Source organism: Balaenoptera borealis (assembly GCF_965194805.1).
Source record: "Balaenoptera borealis genome assembly, chromosome: 11".
Taxonomy (NCBI): Eukaryota; Metazoa; Chordata; class Mammalia; order Artiodactyla; family Balaenopteridae; genus Balaenoptera; species Balaenoptera borealis.
The window spans coordinates 79,124,782-79,145,073 of record NC_138868.1 but is presented as its reverse complement, the minus strand read 5'-3'; the positions used below and the strand labels follow the sequence as shown (position 1 = coordinate 79,145,073).

At 37.3% G+C, this 20,292-nt stretch overlaps 1 protein-coding gene and 1 long non-coding RNA gene across 7 annotated transcripts in view; one reads left to right on the top strand and one right to left on the bottom strand.

Annotated features, from left to right (window-relative positions):
- Positions 1-2,921: 2,921 nt before the first annotated feature.
- Positions 2,922-13,769, bottom strand: LOC309604969. Its single transcript, XR_014231184.1, has 2 exons — positions 13,638-13,769; positions 2,922-3,229 (listed from the first exon to the last, which is right to left on the bottom strand). It is a non-coding gene; the product is annotated as an uncharacterized lncRNA (long non-coding RNA).
- TRPC6 (transient receptor potential cation channel subfamily C member 6) overlaps positions 13,739-20,292 on the top strand; it is a 130,663-nt gene continuing 124,109 nt past the window's right edge. For 4 of the 6 annotated variants that reach the window (XR_014231114.1, XM_082339898.1, XM_082339899.1 and 1 more), the window contains exon 1: positions 13,752-14,330. Coding sequence is in view for 3 of the 6 variants with exons in the window: in XM_082339898.1 (XP_082196024.1) it covers positions 14,161-14,330 (170 nt within the window). In the remaining 3 variants the exon portion in view is untranslated. Of the gene's footprint in view, positions 14,331-14,355; positions 14,521-20,292 lie in introns of those variants that run through there. The other 2 variants (XR_014231115.1, XM_082339900.1) reach the window with 2 other exon arrangements.

Here is a 20,292-nt window from a genome sequence, read left to right as displayed (position 1 = left end):
GCCTTTTAAAATGAATTTCAGGAATATTTTGGTATCATTCAGCTGGGAAAAAACAAATTTTCTCTCTCCATATTTCCCTCCAATTCCCAGGGGGCTTCTAGGGCAGAATCACAGACTAAAAATAGCTTAGACTAATTTAGGCTCAGTTAGACAAGCTATTTATCCTGTTGTGCATAGCTGCTTTTTTTTCTTTCCTTTTTGGACATTTAGTCATTCCATTAATGTTATGAAAGCATCTATGTGGTATGAACAAGACTGCTGTACATATTGAGTCACTTCCTTGAAAGTAATGCTCAGAATTCAACTTTTGTTGAGCATCTATATTTGTCTTTCCAACTGCATTTTGTTACACACTGTTACCACATTATAACCACAAATCCTTTATCATCTGCCTAGTTACAGAACAACATATTCAATTATGCAAACAAGTACATTCTCAACATCTAAATATTTTGGTTGTAACTGGAGAAAATTAAATAGTTTTATACATTTCCCTTTCTTTAATTTCTCAGTTTCATAGGTCACTGTATATTGAGTATTTGCGTCTAGATGTTTCTGTAGTTTTTCCCTGCACATATAGAGTTTATTTGAGTGAAGATACTTTCTTCATTTCTTCCTTGCACACTGTGATCATTATTCATTAATGTTTCATCCATGCTTAGGTTTCTTACTCATTATATCTTTCAAGTTCTTCCTTGAAATTTTCTTCAATTTATCTAAAATATGTTTATCCTCTCTATTTCTTCATATGGCTTTTTATGAACATCAGTTTGTGATTCTTTCAGTGTGTAGAATAGCTATAAAGACTAATGGCAAGTGTGTACTTTCCATAGTTAAGTACTTTCTGGTTATGCACTCTCTTAACTATGTTTTAAGTTAACTATTCCATCTTTCAGCAACTTCTAAGTCTTGCCTCACTTCATCACCCTTGTCCCCAACAAGTGTCAGGTTCTGGGGTGCATTATATTTTGCTAAATTAATAAAGGGTAAAGTGGTTGAATTGGTAAGACCCAAGGCATATTTTTAATGTGGCAAATAATCCTTGAGTACTAATTACATGCCAGGCATTGTCCTCTGGGCACTAAGAATTCATCAGTAAAGTAGAAAAAGTCCCTGTACTCAAGGATTTCATAATCCAGTCAGGGAGACAGCCAATGAACAAATTAGCATTAGCTATAAAGAAAACTGGGAAAACAGGATAGAGAGTGATGTCCTGAATTTCTTTTTCATTGGATACACATTTTTAACTTTGATATTCAGGGAGGGCTTCTCTGATGAGGTAACAATTAAGCAGAGACACGAATGAAGGCAAGGAGTCAGCTGTGTAGGTATCTACAAGGAGGAGCATTTCAGATGGAGGGAACAGGATGGTCAAAGGCTGGAAGGCAGAAGTGCTCTTGGCATGTTTGAAGAAGAGCCAAGAAAGGAAGTGGAAATGAAGACCCACATTGGCCATTCTCTGAAGTGATCATATCTGCTAATACCTCCTTGCCAAAGCAAGTAATACAGCCAACCACAGAATCAAAGGATGAGAAAATTGACTCTGTCTCTTTAGCAGGAGAAATTACAAAGGTACGTGGCAAAGGGCATAGACAGAAAAATGGATGAAAAATTGACATTATCTTAGGTAATCTTTGCTCACACACCTAATTATTCACTTAGAGTAAAAAAAAAAAACAGGAATTAAGAGATGAATGATCTTTTGAGTGTTTTCCTTTAAATTACTAATGCACCAAATAGCTTGTTTGATTTTTTAATATTAAATCCTCCTTACATTCTTAGGATAAGGTCAATTTGTTCATCATGTACATGATATTTATGTATTTATGTTTTTGGTTTGCTTATATGTGTTTAGGCTTCTGGATGGACTTCTGGAGATACATGAATGCATAATAAGTGAGATTGGCCTGTAATTTTCTTTCTTACATGGCCTAGTTTGTTTTGATATTAAGACTATGTTGGTCCTATGAAAGTAATTGGAAAGTACCCTTTTTTACTATTCTGTGTATAAGTTGGTTTCAGACTGGACTCATTGTTTCTTGAAATGTTTGGTAGAATTTTCCTATGAAGTCATTTGGTACTGTTTTCTTTATGGGACACTTTTAAATGCTGGTTCGATTCTTTAATACTATAGGACTAGTAAGAGTTCCTATTTCTTCTTGTGTTAGTTTTGATAAGTTGTATTTTTCAAGGATTTTGTAGCTTTCGTATGGTTATAACTTTGTTAATAATATTTTTTTTCCATTAGTGTCTATAAGAGGTACAGTGATATTCCCTTTTGCAATTCTGGAATTGCTTTTTTTGCCCCTTCTCTCCTTTTCTTGATAAGTCTTGCATTACATTTATCAATTTTATTAATTTTTTAAAAATTGGACTTTTTATTTTATATTTACATTGGATTTTATTCCTTTATTTTCTGATCTCATTTATTTCCTTCTACTTTCTTTGGGATCACTTTGCTTTTGTTTTTATTACACCTTGGGATGGGTGCTTCAATCATTAATTTTTCACCACTCTCCTTTTGTAATATATGAATTTAAAGCTGAATTCTCCTCTAAATGCTGCCTTAGCTTCATCTCTTAAACTATGAAATGTATTTGTGTTAGCAAGATAGGATGGGCTATTAATCCAAAAATCAGTGTCTCAGCATAGTAAAGATTTATTTTTCACTCATGTATGAGTCTAATGTGGGTCAAGTAGATCTCATGGGCCAGTCTTCAGGTGGTCACTGAAACACCCAGGCTCCTTCCGTCTTAACATACGCCAATCAAAACTCCTGCTCTGAGAGAGTCACTATGGAAGAGAATTTAAGAGTAAGAGGGATTTATGGCTAGGTATTGAAGTGTCATACATAATTCCCACCTCTCTTCCATTGGTTAGTGTTCTAGTTACTGAAGCTGCATAACAAACTACCCCAAAACTTAGTAGCATGAAATCACCATTTTATTACATTTACAGATTCTGTGGGTCAGGTATTCCCACAGGGTACATCAGGAATAGCTTGTCTCTGTTCCACAAAGTCTGGGGCCTCAGTTGGTAAAACTTGATGGCTGGGAGTCACTTCAAGGCTCAGGACTGAAATCATGGCTGTCTCCATGCATATGTCTGGCTGTTGGTGCTGGTTGTCAGCTGGGACTTTCAGCCAGAATACCTGCCTCTAGCCTTTCCACGTGGTCTGTGTTCTTCACAGCATGAAGGTCTCAAGGTATTTGGACTTCCAGTAGGGTCACTGCAAAGGCAAGTGACCCAGGAGAGTTAAGTGGAAACAGAAAGCCCTTTTCTTACTTTGCCTTGGAAGTTACTCATCATTGTTTTTGCTGCAGTCTAATGGTTATAAGTGAGTCATTAAAGTTGATCGCAATTCAAGGGGAGGGGGCATAGGCCCCATATATCAATTGGAATAGTGTCAATTAATGTACAGAAATGTTTAGAACCCCCTCATAGTCAGTTACATGGCCCTTAAGTGCAGAAGAATCTGATAAGTGTTACTTTCTTACATGCTCAGAAAGAGGAAAATGAAACAGAGTTTGGTGAATATATCACAAGTAGATGCAGCAGGATATTTTATCATTTATTAAAAAACCATTATGAGCTACTCTTTGACTGATATTTTAATATTTCAGGTATGTTTATAAAGGGTATGTCCTACACTCTGTGCAGGGGTTAGCACTTTTTTTCTCTGAAGAGCCAAATAGTAAATATTTTAGGCTCTGTGGGCCACATATGGTCTTTGTAACAAATTTTTCTTTATTTTTTCACAATTCTTTTAAAATGTAAAAACCATTTTTAGCTCACATTTCATTCAAAAACAGGTCACAGGCAGAATTTGGCCCAGTTTGCTGGCCCCTGCTCCAGTTCATTGCTCTATATATGACTATTAGGTCAAGTTTGCCAATTGTGTTCAACTCACATCTTTCAATAAAGAAAGATTTCCCATGTGAAACATGAGAAGAGGCATGTTAAAATCTCTGAGATTGTGGATTTATTTCTATTTGTAGGTCTATTAGTTTTTGCTTTATACATTTTGAGGCTTTATAGTTGAGAATTGTTATATAAGCAATTTCTGCTTAACATCAGTAATATGCCCATGGAAAAATGACGTTATATGCAAAAACACGAATGGGAGCCAATTTATCATTATTTTAATGGAAAAAAACTATAACGCATCTATGTCAATGGCAAACGCTCAACCAATTTCCTAAAATGTTACTAAAACACAGTAAAAAACTTATTTGTAACTATCTATATGGCTATAAACTAACATGTTAGGCTACAAAATGTTCAAAACACCACGTCCTAATCACCAAAAAACTAATTTATTTGTTAACCAATATCTGCTTTGTATGAAGTAAGTCTCTTTTAGCATCAATAATACCTGAGATAAACATTCCCTTTGTTGACACTCTGAATGCTTTTCAAAACATCTACTTTTATAGCACAAAAATAATGTTACAGATCAATATCTCTTGTGAATATTGGTGTAAAAATCCTAAATAAAATATTAGCAAGCAAAATTCTGCACCATATTTAGAACATAATATATAATGATCAAGTGGAATTTATTCTGGTACTGCAAGAATGGTTCAGTATTAAGATATCCATTAATATAATGTAACACATTAATACATCTCAGGATAAAAGTCATATGATTATCTCCATAGTTACTTGGAAAGCCTCTTAAAAAAATGCAAAAACTCAAGAAAATAGAAATTAATGGACATTTCCTTAGCATGTGCACGTGTGCACACACAAGCATACATTTGTATGTATTTGTATTTAATCTACATTACTACTGACAATGTACTCGTGGTGTTAACCAATGTAATTAGATAACAGGAAACAACTAGAGTAATAGAAATTTGAAAAAAATAGAAAATCTATCTCTAGTTCAAATGATATGATGGTATTCCTAGAAAACTAAAGAATCAGTGATAAACTGAAACAATAAAAGAATTCAGTAAAGTATCAGGATATAAAATTAAACTAGAAATCAGTGGACTTCATGTAAGCAAAAATAACTGTTTAAATAATGTAATGGAGATAAACCATATTCAAAATAGGTTGATAAAATTTTAAAACGGGATTGTGTTTAGAAAGAAATGTGTAAAAATTATATGAAGAAAACTTTAAAATGATTTTACAAGACACGAAAATAGATACGAGCAAATAAAGTCATACCTTGTATTTGAATATAGAGTCATAAAGATGTCAGTTTTGCTTAAATTAATTTATAATTGTAATGTGATCCCAATAAAAATACCAACAAATATTTTTTTCTGGAGTCAGAAAAGTTGATACCAAAGTTCATATGGAAAAATAAGCATACCAGAATAGCTAGGAAAACACAGAAAAGAAAAGCTAAGAGAACGGACTAGTCTTACGATATATTAAAATATACTATAAATCCTCTGTAGTTAAAACAGTTTGGAACTTGCATATGAATAAACAAACATTAATGGAATAGAATAGCAAGTCTGGAAATAGACCCAAGTACACATGAAAATTTAATATATGATAAAGATGGTATCTAAAATCACTGGGACATGAGTGAAGTTTTTACTAAATGGTGTTGGGATAAGCGGATAGCCATGTGGAAGAATATAAAAGTAAATCCATATCTCATACCATACACGACAATAAACTCCAAAATGGACCAGATATTTAGGTATAAAAATAAAGTCATTCAGGTACTAGAAAGGGTAACTTCCTCTACACCCATACAATCTAACTGTGACTCAAATCCCAGATTTGATAAGATTTAAAGAAGTTGTACCACTGTCTTCTGGCCCTCTAGGGAGAAATCACTGTTTAACTGAACTGTTGTTTCCCTGAGTATAACATATCATTTTCCACTGGCTTGTTTCAAGATTGTCTCCTCATCTTTGGTTTTCAGCAGTTAAGCTATGATGTGCCTACTTCTATACTGCAAATTAAATTCCTATCAGACTCAAACCTCCCATATGTAACAACTATTAACTCTGGATAAAATACAAAACTATACAAAGGCACTTAAGAGTGAATGAATAACTCAGGATTTTTTGAGGAGAGTGAAAACTTGAAAGAAGAGTATCACACACAGCAAGTTTTCCCCTTGTACAGCTTTTATCTGAGAACAGGCCAAAACAGCCACCAAGTAGGGTGGGTAAACCTCCAAGACTGTAGAACAGAGAACAGAATTCAGGGCAATCTCAGCTGCTGGGAAGTCAGGGGAGAGCCCTGAAGTAGAGAGCCAGTGTGGGGTAATTTTCAAATTATGTGAGTGGACTCTAGCCAAGTCTTTGGCTGGCCCTTGAACTATGCATACACGGAGCAGACTCAAAGCAACAACCACATATAAAAGAATTGAACTGAGATTTGAGTTGCCACCCAGGAGAAATTGTTTGCAATTTAATTTGGATCAAATAAATTGCTTTCAAAACAAAAATATCAGACTTTTTCCAGAGTCTCCAAAACATAATATTCACTCTTTCCAGGATACAATCAAAATTGATTAACAAATAATGAACCAGGAAAATGTGACCCATTTTTAAGGGAAAAGATAATGAATAGAGATGATGCAGATGCTGGAATTAGTAGGCAAGGATTTAAAAGGAGCTGCTGTAAGTGTGTGCAGTGAGGCAAAAAGAAATATTGATGGAAATACAATAGAATAACAAAATATCTGAAGTTTTAAAATCTTTGGATGGTTTTAATAGCAGAATTGACATGACAGAGGAAAAGAGCAGAGAACTTAAAGATAGACCAATAGAATATATCTTATCTGAAGAAGAATAAGAAAAAGATTGAAAGAAAATAAACTTCAGGGATCTGTGGGACAATATTGAGTGGGACATACATGTATTTGGAGTCACAGGAGAGGAGAGGATGGGACAGAAAAAAGTATTTAAACATATAATTGCCTAAATTTTATCAAAGTTTAGTGAGGCATAGTTTTTTAGATTCAAGAAACTCTGCATTTGCTTTTGATCCTGCTTCTAGGAATTTACCATAAAAATGTACCTACAACAATATGAAAATACCTATGTATAGTTATTCATTATAGCATCATTAATAATTAAAAATATCAGATACAGTCTTAATATCAATACATTGCATATTATTTGAACAAATTATGAATAACTTTCACCAAGTGATAGCCAATTTTTCTTAAAGGGCCAGATAGTAATTTTTGGCTCATACTGTCTCTGTTTCAACTACTTACCTCTGTGGTTGTAGAAGTCATAAACGGTCTGTAAGCAAATGTGCATGGCTGTGTGTCAATAAAACTTCATTTACAAAAACAGATAGACGGTAGGATCAGATTTTGCCAGTGGGTCACAGTTTGTCAACCCCTGATTTACATAATGGAGTACTATGTGCCTATTTAAAAAAAAAAAAAACTGACTCTCTATAAACACATGGAGTAAGTTTAAAGAGGCCAAATAAAAAGGGCCTAATCAAGGGCCATTCGAGTATTAAAATAAATAATGACAATAATGGATTATAACACTTTTAATAAAATATATACCCATGAGTTTATGGAAAATGAATGAACGAATGGTAAGGAAAGAAAACGTCTTTCTTACAGTAGAATGTCAACAAATGAATATGGAAGGAATGATGGTATTAGAGATATAACTATTTTGTAACCATCATAGTAATAATTAATTCAGACAAGAATCGTCAATGGATGCTAAAACTAGTGGGTATAAAGTTTGGTAAGGAACAAGGTATTTATTTTCATAGACCCAATGTTATCACCCTATAAATTACTTATTAATCACAAAGGGAAAATAATAGATGTTCTTCACAGTAGAAACCAGGAGAATACCATCTTAACCAAGTGATCAAGGTTAACATCACCAATAATGGACAAAATGATATCATATGCTTCCTGATGTGCTGCACCGAGGAGAGCATAATATCACTTTTGTGGTATTCCTACCCATCAATCTAATGATGAAGAAGTGTCAGATAAACTGAAATTGGGGGGCATTTCACAAAATAACTGACCTGTACTTTCAAAATACCAACTTCAGGGTGAAGACAAGCTGAGAAACTGTTCCAGATGAAAGGAGACCAAAGAGACATGGCATGTGAATGCAATGCATGAACCTGGACTGGGCCCTGGACCAAAAAAAGAAAACTGCCAAAAAGGACAACCTTGGAACAATTTGCAAAATCAGATTAAGTTCTGGAGATTATATAAGAGAATTGTATAATGTTAAATTGATAGCTGTACCTGAATATCCTTGTTCTTAGAAAATTCACATTGAGGTATTTCGGGGTAGAAGGGAATGAGGTCTTCAGCTTACTATCCAATAGGTTAGAAAAAATGTTATCTGTGTATAGAGATGATGATGTACCAAGTATGGAATATAAATAAAAATATAACAATTAGTGAATTTGGATGAAGGGTATATGTCAGTTCCTTCTACTTTCTATAAACTTTTCTGTAAGTTTTTACTTGAAATTATTTCAAAATGAAAATTTTAAAAGAAAGAAGTAACATATCAAGCTACCATCTTGCCACAGCAGGAGGTTCTCAATAAAACTTCCTACTTCTATGTATTTGTGATTTTCGATGTTCCACCTATTGTATTTGAAATGTAAATCAATGAAACACACATAATTTTGTTAAAACTGTTGTTTTTAGTTTGAGTATGTAAATATTAATTTATCACTTAGAAATAGTGTCCAAAAATGTATTGAGAACTAGGTACTTTCTATAAAGTTTGGGTATTGAAGGAAATTGGAAAATTATTAATAGGGGGGTGCTTTGTGTGGTATGACCGTATTTTCTAACAAATTAAATATTTTGTCACTATGAAGTTCGAAAACTCGGGAGTTTCTCCAGTGAAATCTGAAACTGGCCCCCCATACACAGAAGGCAAGGAGAGACTGAAGAAAGAGCAGACCACTCCAGATTCGTCGGTGGCAGGATTAATAACCAAGGTTTGTCTTGGGCAGCTGCAAGAGATGAGTAGATCTCTGCTTCCACCTGCCGGAATCTTAAAAGTTTATATATAGATCTTAACTGGGCCCAGTCATGTATACAGTCCAGATGATCTCAACAACACATGGTCTCTCAAGGCTGTGTCCTTGAAACGGGTCCCACTATGGGTATTTCCATACATTGCAAGGACAGGGGAGGGTGTAGGAGTCTCCGATTGCTCAGGTCCAGCTTGAGGGTCAACTGGGAGTCATGTCCTCTTGATGACCTCCTCTAACATAAGTAACCCTTTTTATTTCTGTCACCAAAATTATAATTAGAAGTGGGGTGATTCTGTAAACAAAACAAGACAAACAAACAAACAAACTAAACTAAAATATGTGGCATTTCCTCAGATGCCAGGTGATGACAGACAAGGAATCTGTTATCAAATGCAGGAAAGAGGGTAGTTCAAGAGTAACTGGTGTCATGTGGTAGGAAAAAATGGCAAAACCTGTCACCTTCAATTACTTGGAAGACAGACAATGTACCTAATGAGGTTTTAATTGTAAAGAAGAATTGAAAAAAACTAATGTTCATAGCAAATGTTGGTTGCTGTTGGCTGCATTTGGCAATTTAATATAAGAGATGATCTCTAAATAGTATTGGAAAGTTTGCAAGCAAAACTGAAAGAGAATAGAGTCCTGAAATGCAGAGACCTGTAAGGTTGAAGAGGCTGTTGGTTTTCATCCCCAGACAGTAAACTATAAAACTGTGAAATTATTTGAGCCCCAAAGGCCTATAAATCTCAGTCTTAACATCAAGGATCAAATCCTTGATGCTTGATCCTTGGCTATTGCTAGTAGATAGGAAAAACTACTGAAATTTCTATGCTTGCCTTTATAATACAACAATGTTCCAAACACATTTCTTACTCTACAGTTCTAATAATTTTCAGCTAAAAATCTTGAAATTTTTACAGTAGGCAATTATATCATCTGTAAATTAATAGCTTTATGTTCTTTTTCAGACTTTTCCCTCTTATTTATTTATCATGTTTTATTGAGCTTATTATAGAAGTTCTTAGCTAATAATTATTAATAATGATTGTAACATCTTTATCTTATTCCTTACATTGATGAAAGCATCTCTGGTATTTCTCCATGTTGGTTTTATCTGAAATAGATCATCACCATGTTAAAGACATGCCTTTTTACTAAGCTTTTTTGAAAAAAAATAATAAATCAGGAAAAGATATTGTGTTTTATCAATTGTGCATTTTGGATCCACTGAGATGATAATAAGTGTTTGAATTTCAGCCTTTTTCTTAAAGGATCTTAGAGGTCATTTAATTTGCCACAAATACATTCATTTATTTTATAGCATATGTAAAAAACTGAGGTCTATGCTGCATTTGAATATGTTGAGTGATAGGAAACTAACTACTTATAAAGTAACTCCCTCCATTTTTGATATGTCTCCATCTACTAGGCCTGGGTGACACTGATCCATAGGTCAGCAGTCTTCTCAACAGTCTTCTGACTACTTACAAGTCATTCCTCCATTACTCAGTCCATATTTTTCAATCTTGCTGACAAATATATTATACGATGCCCTTGGCCAATAGTTTACTGAAAGCATTCTAATAACTCTATTAAAAGAGAGATTAATTTAGTTGAACATGACTTGTTCTCAGACCATGGTAATCACAAGTGCTTAAAAAATACCCATACGATAATGTTAGAATTTTGGATAGTTATGTTAAGCTCAAATCAAAGAAAATATTAAAGTCGGTTGCTACTTTAATTTTACTGTTTCTAATATTTAACATAGTAAAATTTTAATATCTGCAGTAGAGGTTTAAATGTAATTATTACAACCCCTTTACTTTAAAAATTAAGCAATTGAGGTTCAAAGATGTGATATCACCTGCAACTATTTCACTCAGTCCAGAATTTACAGAGGTCCTTTATTTATAGAAGATCAAGCCTTCTGAAGCTTCTAAGGTGCTTTTGTTTTTTTCCCTGCGGATTCTACATGCATTAGAAGTCAGGGCTCTGGGTCTCCATGCTTTGAATTATCCGCACGAATTTCTGACTAAACTATTGTTTGTAGCTGTTGGCCAGCTAACCCCAAATTGCATTTCCCAGAAAAGCTGTTGTGTCAGTGGCTTCCCATCAACAATAGCACCTCATAAACCGCAGCTGCCCAAAGTCTTCAATGTAACACCTTCTTTTTGAGTCATTAGGCATCTAATAATGTTTTCTCAACCTTTTGTCCCTGATGCCAGTAGCAATATCATTTTCTTTCCCTTTGGGCTCTTAGCCTGAGACCTTCTAGAGGGCAACTCTTTTTCTTGACTTTTCAAAATACTGTGTTATATCAAAATCAATCAATCAAACAAACTGCAGGTATGTATAATGAGGTAAAAGTCATCTCTTAATGGCATCCCTCCCTTTCCACATAGAGACACACAGTCTACCTTCATCTCCATATCTTGGACCTACAACTTGGTGTTCTTTTTTTTTTTTTTTAATACCATAAACATACTACATAAACATACATAAAATTGCATAGCAATTTTTTTAGCTCATGAAAACTATACTTTCTTTACTCATCCAACTATTTTTTAATTTTTAACTTCATTCACCAATTTTCTTCATTACTCCAGATCTACTCAGCAATGCCTCACGTGATTAAAAAATATATTAACTGTCTGGGTTGTCTTTGTTTCACTGTTTTTTTTTTAACATAATTGAATAGATAAAACTTCATAGATAAGCATAAAATGCAGAAAATTAGAGATTGAGGCGTACTTAGTAATTATATATCTGCCTACTGATTAGTAAAGGAGGCATAGAGAGATTAGATGTCCTCTCTCAAGTCATACAGCTTCAGTTAGGGGAATGGTTAGAACAAGGCTTTCAGCCTTCCAATCTAATGCTCTTTCCACTTCCTCATATCATTAAACTCTTTCAGAATCCTCTAATCCTTTGTACACCACCTTCTCCCTCCTGGGAAAATGTCCCTAGGATTTATTGGTCCTGTACTAACTATATTTAAGAAACAGAGAAAAGCATGTCTTATCTTGCAAAGTGATAAGTTGATATCACATTATAAGTTTACTGTAATAATTTTTTCAGTGTGAAGGTTGCTACCTGAGAATGAAAAACTTCATTTTTTGAAATGAAACACTTCATGAAACACTTCAACTAACACCACTGGTCTTTTCTAACTTTTCTGTAACTCATAGAATTTGAAATGTCAAAAACATTTGAATATTACCTTCCCCACTAAATTATTTACTATACTTGATGTTCCCAAACAGATTACTTTGGCACTATTTAAATTAAACATTTATTAACTAACTCATTCAAGCATCAAACCTACTGAGTTCTTACAGATGGCAACTGCCACAGACAAATTTCACTATGCATAATTATTAGGCGAAAGTAAGAATTTTAAACCATGGCTCCACATGATGGGAAATCAAAGAAGGAGATTCTTAAATCAGGAATAATGTACTTCACAATGATGGTGATTAGTTTTTCAGGGTAAATGTTCTTTTAGTGGCCAAGACTGTTTTCTTATTTTTTCTGTACTGCATCCATCCATCTGTTCATTCACTCATTCCACATACCAGTGACAAATACAGACCCAGGCCCTCAGAATACAACAGTTCCTGTCCTCTCTGAGCTTTAGTTCTTAGTGTACTGGCAAAGTCAAAAACACTAAATTTGTGACCTCTTTTCTCCTCCATCAAGTTCACTGCTTTCACACTTCCAACATCCATTTTATCGTCCACCTATTTATGGGAAGCAAAAGTACCTTCTTTGTCAACAGAATTTCAGACTGTCTGGCTTTCTTCAATCCTATTGCAACCAGTTTCTGATCTTTTCATGTCTGGCTCCTTGCCCTGTCCATCTCCACTTAACTAGCACCTGCCTGGAAAGGTCTCTTTTAACCTCCTAATAATCTTAAGTAGTCAGTCTCCAGTTACTATCACATCAACCTGTCTTATTTTTATTGTAGCCTTTTTCTCTGATACTTTCTCATTTGCTCGTTTAATCTCTGTCTCCTTCTCTTCCAGGAAGGCAGACAGGCACCTTATCTGGCTAGTTTGCCTCTGAATCCTAAAATGGTTCTTGGCACACAATTGGGATCAATTAAATATTTGTTGAACGAATGGATTCCTAAATGACAACTACTCGAACTACTACAGATAGTGATTCATCCTTGTTGAGTTTCTTTTACTTTGCACATGTATGAAGATTAAATCTGAATTTAAAACTAAGTCTTAAAATTAAAAACAGTTCGGAAATGTGGGAAACATCTGGCAGAGAGATAATTCTGGCATTTGCAATGATGGAAGGAAAGTTTTTCTCTGAAGTAAGCAGGTTGTTGGTCTCTATTGGTATCATCGGAAAATGCCTATTTTTGTTGATTTGCTCAGGAACTGGGAACATTTGGCATTGGGAACACAGAATGTTGTTCATTTTAAAGTGAAGAGTTATAACTTCGGGGGTTGGGAGTGGGAGAGAAAATGTCCTAAGAAATGAAGGCAGACAGGAGAAAGGAGAGGCTCCTGTCTCTTTTAAAAAAGAGTTCTTTGAGTCTTCCTTAAGAGAAGCTTCCTAGAAAGTTCTTAATTTGTATGGTTTCTATATAAGCAAACTCTTAGGCCTCCACCCCTCCCCCAAAAAAGTGCATGTGTGGCTCCACCTACTTTAGGTTCATCTTGGCCCTGAAAGTTGTGGCTACACGACAGGCTTTGGCTGCTTTCTGGAACGTCGTTCCGATCCCTTTAAAGGTGGAATCATGACGGAGGATGCGGGGGAAGAAGGCGGGAGCCGAGGGCTGGAGAGTCTCGGTTGACATAGTAACTCTTCAGCTCTGTCTCCCTTGCTCTCAGCTCTCAGGTTCCGCTGCCACCCGCCGCCCCGCCTGCGCTCGCTCGGCTCGGGAGCCCCGGCCGCCTCCTCGAGGGGTCCCCTGGCCGGACGCACCCCAGACAAGGTCCCCTTTGCGACCCGCTGGGTGGTGACTTCTCCCCGGGCCAGCGGGTGAGCCGCTCGCGGAGCTCAGCTCGCAGGGCGTCTGCGCTCCTCGCCTCACCCTCGCCCCCTGGGCACCAGTCTGCCGCGGGCCAGTCCGGCAGGTGACGCGGACCCCTCCGCACCGGGTCCCCGCTGGAACTGCCGAGGCGCCTCCCCCAGGAGCTGGATCCCGGCCAGTCGGGCGTTCCCGCCATGAACCAGAGCTCAGCGTTCGGGCCCGGGAGGGGAGGCTCTCCCGGGGTGGCTACCCCGGCCCGCGCGCGGCGCAACGAGAGCCAAGACTATCTGCTCATGGACTCGGAGCTGGGAGACGACGGCTGTCCGCAGCCTCCCCTGCCTCCCTACGGCTACTACCCTTGCTTGTGAGTGCGGGCGCTGCGGGCAGGCCGGGGGGGCTGCAGGCGGGAAGTGTGCGCTCGCCGGAGAAGACTCGGGGCTCCGCGCGCGTCTCCGCACGCGTCTGCCTTCCCAGGGCCGCGCGAGCCGGGCTGAGACCCGAGTGAGAGGAGGGCGCGCGCGGATCTAAGGTTTGCTCCGGGCGAGCACGCACGGGTAGGTTTTCCCGAGAGAGTGGGACCGTGGGGTACCGACGCCACTACAGGTGATAGGTGTCTGTCGGTTTCTTTAGTCCCAAGTAATCGGGCGCCCTCAAAGAGACCCTGTGTCACTGCGCCAAAGGCATGGTCTGGGCGGGGGACTTATTCAAATTTGCGTCCCCTGTGACTCTTAGCAACTGTGGGAGGGAAGTCCAGAACTCTCGGTCCTGGGAGCAGCTCGGCGCTCCTGCCGGGGGAACTCGAGAACCTGCGCGCCCGCCCTCTGCACGCTCCCCGCCGTAGCCCTTCAGGTGGCGCGCACAGGTCCTCGGCTACCAGACGGCCGCAAAGTTCGAAGGTGCGCGTGGGAGGGGGTGCACTTACCCCAGGCATCCTCTCCCCAGCCTCCGGTTCGCCGGGTTAAGTACGAGAAATAGAATCTCTAGGCCTTCCCACCCATAGCGCGAAGCTTTTACCAAGGGCGTCCGGGGGAGGCGAGCCTGTTACAGGTGCGGGCCGGAAATTGATAATTGTGGAAGCCAAAGAAGGTCGTCTGCTGTGGACCCTGAGTGACTACGAGATTTTATTTAAGAATCTGGAGTTTCTTTTTTGGCGGGGGATGGGTGGCAGGGGCAAGCAGAGGACGGAATGAGGAAGTCTCCCCTCCCCCACACGCCTGGGACCACAAGTGCAGCTGGCAGATAGCGTGTCTGCCTCTTTGCTCCTTTAGTTGATTGGGCAGTCTGGTTTCTTGACATGTCACATCCATCCGCATGCGGTTTCCCGAGGAAAGCAGTTCTCAGTAGCAGTTCTGTAAGCAGCTGTAGAGGGGTGTGTGTGTGTGTGTGTGTGTGTGTGGGATGGGGGGCAGGATGGATGGGTGCACCTTCAGATCATTGGTCAGGGCTGCCCAGAGTCAAGGCCTGCTGTAGATCCCTTTCCAGTAAGAAGTGAGCCCCGGGAAATGGTGCATCTAATTTTTCCCCTAGATAAAAGGAAAAAAAAATTGGAACTGGTTCCATTCATCTACGTGCTGTATGGTTTGAAAGCATTTACTGTTACTTATTTTTTTCTTTAAAAAAAATTAAGATATATTTCACGTTTCATAAAATACATCCATTTAAGTTGTACAGTTCAGTGGTGTTTAGTATATGCGCAGAGTTGGGGAAACCATCACCACTATGTTATTCCAGGACATCACCCTCAAAAGAAATCTTGTACTTGACGTTAAATTAGAAAATATTTCTGTGTCTTTTACTACAGAACTTCTCAAATTTTAATGGCATATGAATTACTTATGGAGCTTGTTAAAGTGCAGATTCTGATTCAGTAGGGTCTAGGTGCAGCCCAAATTTCTGCCTTTCTAACAATCTCTGAGAAGATGTAGAGGCTGCTGGTCTGTGGAGCACACTTTGAGTAGCAAGGAGATATATGCCAAGAAAAAATAAAAATAAATAAATCAATTCTGGATATTCTGAATGCAGCTACTTTCAAATTTGCTTTGAGGGTATGTTTAAAACATAGATGGACTTTTTCATTGACTTAGACTTAAGATCTACCCTTAAGCCTGAGGGTTATGTTTGGTAATGTTACCTGTGGGTAAGTTAAGCAACTTATAAAAGCTATATTGCTTTTTAAAAATTAGACTGTTCCATAGACAAAATCTTTTTTTTTCTCTTTATCATCTAATCATTCTACAGTCACTTGTTACTGTGTGGGGAAAATAATTTGACTTTAAACACTTGTGGCTATATGTTAGTAGTGAGAGAGACTAAATAAAACAATAATTGCAAGTTGTCCTGAAACGTTTCCCCAATGCTTACTTCAAATGTGGTTTACTGCCTTATTGATTTATCTAGTTTTCACATCATCTACTATTTAGAGAATAAACATTTTTCTCCCTTCGTTCAGGAATCCTAGATCACTCTTAATGGATAGGCCTTGGCAGTAGAGAGATGAACAGAAATATTTTAATGTGCTTCAATTCTTAATGAGCACCCCCTGTCATGTCAGAGGTATGATAGTAAATTTAAGAGTGAGCCATGTTTCCAAGTAAGACTTTGGTCTTGTCCAAATCTATTATTTCCAAAAGGTTCTTAGTTACTTTTCATCACTATTTACTCTGGCAAGGTTTTTATTTTTTCCAATTGAATAATCAAGTAACTGAAACATTTTAACCAATAAACAATAGTACTTCACACCTGTGATGTATGAGAAAGAATGAAAGAAAATTATTTCCCTCTGGTAGAGAGTACAGATAAGAGCTTCTATATGCTTTTGACTTGTAATTTAAACAATTGCTTGTATATTTTCCTAGAGTGAGAGGCATTATATTTGTGAAAGTGGCAATCACTAGTATACTTTAGATATGGGTACTGCCATTATCTCAAATCACTGAGATTTTTTCCCTTGTAAGATAACAGATTTTTGCAAATTGTCAATTCTGTGGGATAAGTTCTATGACTCTTGCTAAAATGTTGTGTCATAGTTCACTTATGTAGGATGATTTTTACATATATTTATGAGGCTTTTACTACTGAAAATTGTGGAAAATTATCTTGTTTGAGAGCAATTACATATTCTCAGAACCTAAGTGTAAGAAGTAACATTTTGAAGTGGTGCTTAGAAGAAAAAGATTCAAATTCTCCCTTTTTTCAACTTCTAATTGGAAATCAATTAATACAATCTATTTTGATCAGTTTGTAATGATGGTTAGCAAGAAATGTCCATGTCCTAGGAGGATCCCAGGAGTTATATCAGAGAGTTCCTTCATTTAGAACTTAAAAATGTCTCTAGTCCATCCCTTCTGAACATGGAGAAGAATTCTGGACATAAAAAATGTTAAGTGTTTCTAAATTCTCAACATCTGAAACAGTCCAACTGAAATTTCTGCTTGGAAAAGACTAATTATGAATAATGAAACAAACTGTAAACTAAAGCTCTGGCAAAACAATAGACTGAGATATTCTAAAAAAAATTACGGTTACAAACACCTAGCAGTACTGGATAAAATAATCTAAATGATTTTAACGTGGTACCCAATTTTGCAAAAAATAAAAGGGATTACCATTTGCTAAAAGCAAATAAGTTAAAAGCCAGAGTATATCCTGTGAACTGATGCTGTGGTTGCCCCAGTGATGATGGATCTGGGTGACCAGGAGGTTGGAGTCTAATGTCCATGTGAGATGGAGAAAAGCTAAGGCCTTGGTTCCAGATGAGGCAGAGAGTTGGAACTGAGACATCCCTGTCCGCTGCATAAAACCAGGACCCTTATTTTAGTGAAAAGTTAGGCTAGAATAATATGCCATCAGCACAGAGTGAGAACAAGAAACTTTGTTAGTAAGAGGAAAAGGAATCTTCTCCTAAGAATTTCATTCTTTGGGCCTGAACATCGTGTGACTCTATTTTTGCTTTTGTATTTTACACTACCTAACTGACCTAGAAATCTTCAAGTTGAAAAATACTCCTGAGGCTCCTAGAAGAGTAAAACAGAAAACCATTCTGAAAGTATAATACCAGCTATCTAGACTGCCAAGGATTTTCAAGAAAACAGCAAGCCCTGCTAAAGATATGCTCACTATAATACATGACAAAACACACAAGGAAACAATCAACTAAGAACAAAAGTTAGCAGACAGTACAGTCCATGAGGGAGAGTTAACATGTGACATAACAGCAGTATTGGATCCTTAATAACTTGAGATAATATAGCAACATGAAAGAGAACATATAAAATGAATATGTATAAAATGTTGACAGTATATAAAGAAGTTAAACCCTAACAAAGAACGACTTATTTTTAAAAAACAGACAAATAGAAAACCTGTAAGTGAAAAATATAATTTTGAAATAAAAACCCAATGGAAGGGTTAAAAATGCAGATTAGCCATGGTATAATCGATGGTAATACCTAGAATGCAGAGACATAAATAAATGGAAAATATAAACATTACTGAGTTAAGAAACAAGAAGGTAGGAGTTCCAGAAGGAGAAAATATAGAGAATGAGGGAGAGGCAACATTTGAATAGATACTGGGTGATAATTTTCCAGAAGTGATTAACTCTCATGTTTATGAAGTATAAGAATATTAGTGCGATACAGAAAAATAAGCCCATTTAAATGTATTATATTGAAATTGAAGAACACTAAAGATAAGAAATATAAAAATGAACCAAAATATAAGAGATTCAAATGAGTAAGTTTTAAAATTCAAAATAAGAAAATATACTCATAGTGTATTTTGATACCCAGGTTATGCAATGTGTAGCTTATAAGAACTATGGTTTTTCTTTTACATGAAGCATTGTTTACTTTCTAGTTATTAGTGTAGTTTTTTATACAAAGTCAGTGCTCCATTGCTGGTAGGATCTCTTTAAACATGGATATGGACAAAAAGGGATTCCAAGGGTCATTAAATCATGGTCTTAGGAGAAACCCAAAGAGATTCTTAATTGTATACTTTAATTCATATTATGAAACAAAAATGACCTTTTAAAAAAATGTTTTAATGGGTCATGGATCTTTTTAAATTTTAATTGATCTCAGGATGGTTTTGGATGAAACCCATCTATAAGCCCTAGGACCCAGACTTTGAACTCTTGATTTAAGAGAGGTAACCTAAGGTCAGAGACCACAGATAAATAGACTCCCCCAACATAGCCTTCTTTTCTCCAGGCAAAATAAAATATGCCTTGAATTCATTTATGTATTAAAAGGGAATGAAAAATTCAGACTGCAGGCCAGAAAATGTTTTCTGACATTAACTGCTGATAGAGTACACGAATCCCTTGAAAAAGTTTAGGACTGAAGTTAGAGTATGGACTCAAGCCTATGAATCACATTACATTTTTTTTTTTTATAGAATTTTTTTTTTAATTAATTAATTAATTTATTTTTGGCTGTGTTGGGTCTTCGTTTCTGTGCGAGGGCTTTCTCCAGTTGCGGCGAGCGGGGGCCACTCTTCACTGCGGTGCGCGGGCCTCGCACTGTTGCGGCCTCTCTTGTTGCGGAGCACGGGCTCCAGACGCGCAGGCTCAGTAGCTATGGCTCACGGGCTTAGTTGTTCCGCGGCATGTGGGATCCTCCCAGACCAGAGCTCGAACCCGTGTGCCCTGCATTGGCAGGCAGACTCTCAACCACTGCGCCACCAGGGAAGCCCCACATTACATTTTTATGTGCTTGTTATCCCTCCATTATTTTTGCCTCCCTATGTCTGATAAATATGTCTATTCAAATATCTGTTTTACTTTTTGCTCACAAATCTCTTTCTACCAGACTGTATGCCTCTAGTCCTTCATTTCTCTACTCTTAGCATAGCATCTAGCAAAGAGAAGGTATAAATTAATTTATTCCTCAACAAAGACATTATCCTCTCATCAATATTTATTCTAATAAGGAATAACGTGATGCCAGCTCTTTTCATAAAATAGCATCTGAGTCCTTTAAGGAAGACAGAAGAGTGAATGTCCACATAGAAGGAGATACCCAGATCTTATATTCCAGCTGCCTGTCCACTGAGATTCACCTTCTTCTGTGGGATCTGTCACTAATTACTATGCCACTACCATGCTGCTCTCCTTTTAGCTCTAGCCCCAGACTCTTCCCTTCAAGTTCCTTCTCCTCACCTGAGATGAGGCTGTATCTTTATCAGTACTTGTCAAATGCTTAGGAATAACCAAAGAGAATTAACATACAGAGAAAAACTCCTGGCTGGCTATAACTGTCTTTCAGCTCATTTGTGGAGTCTCCTGAGGACTGACCCCTGCCTAACCCCAAGTTTTATCCAAC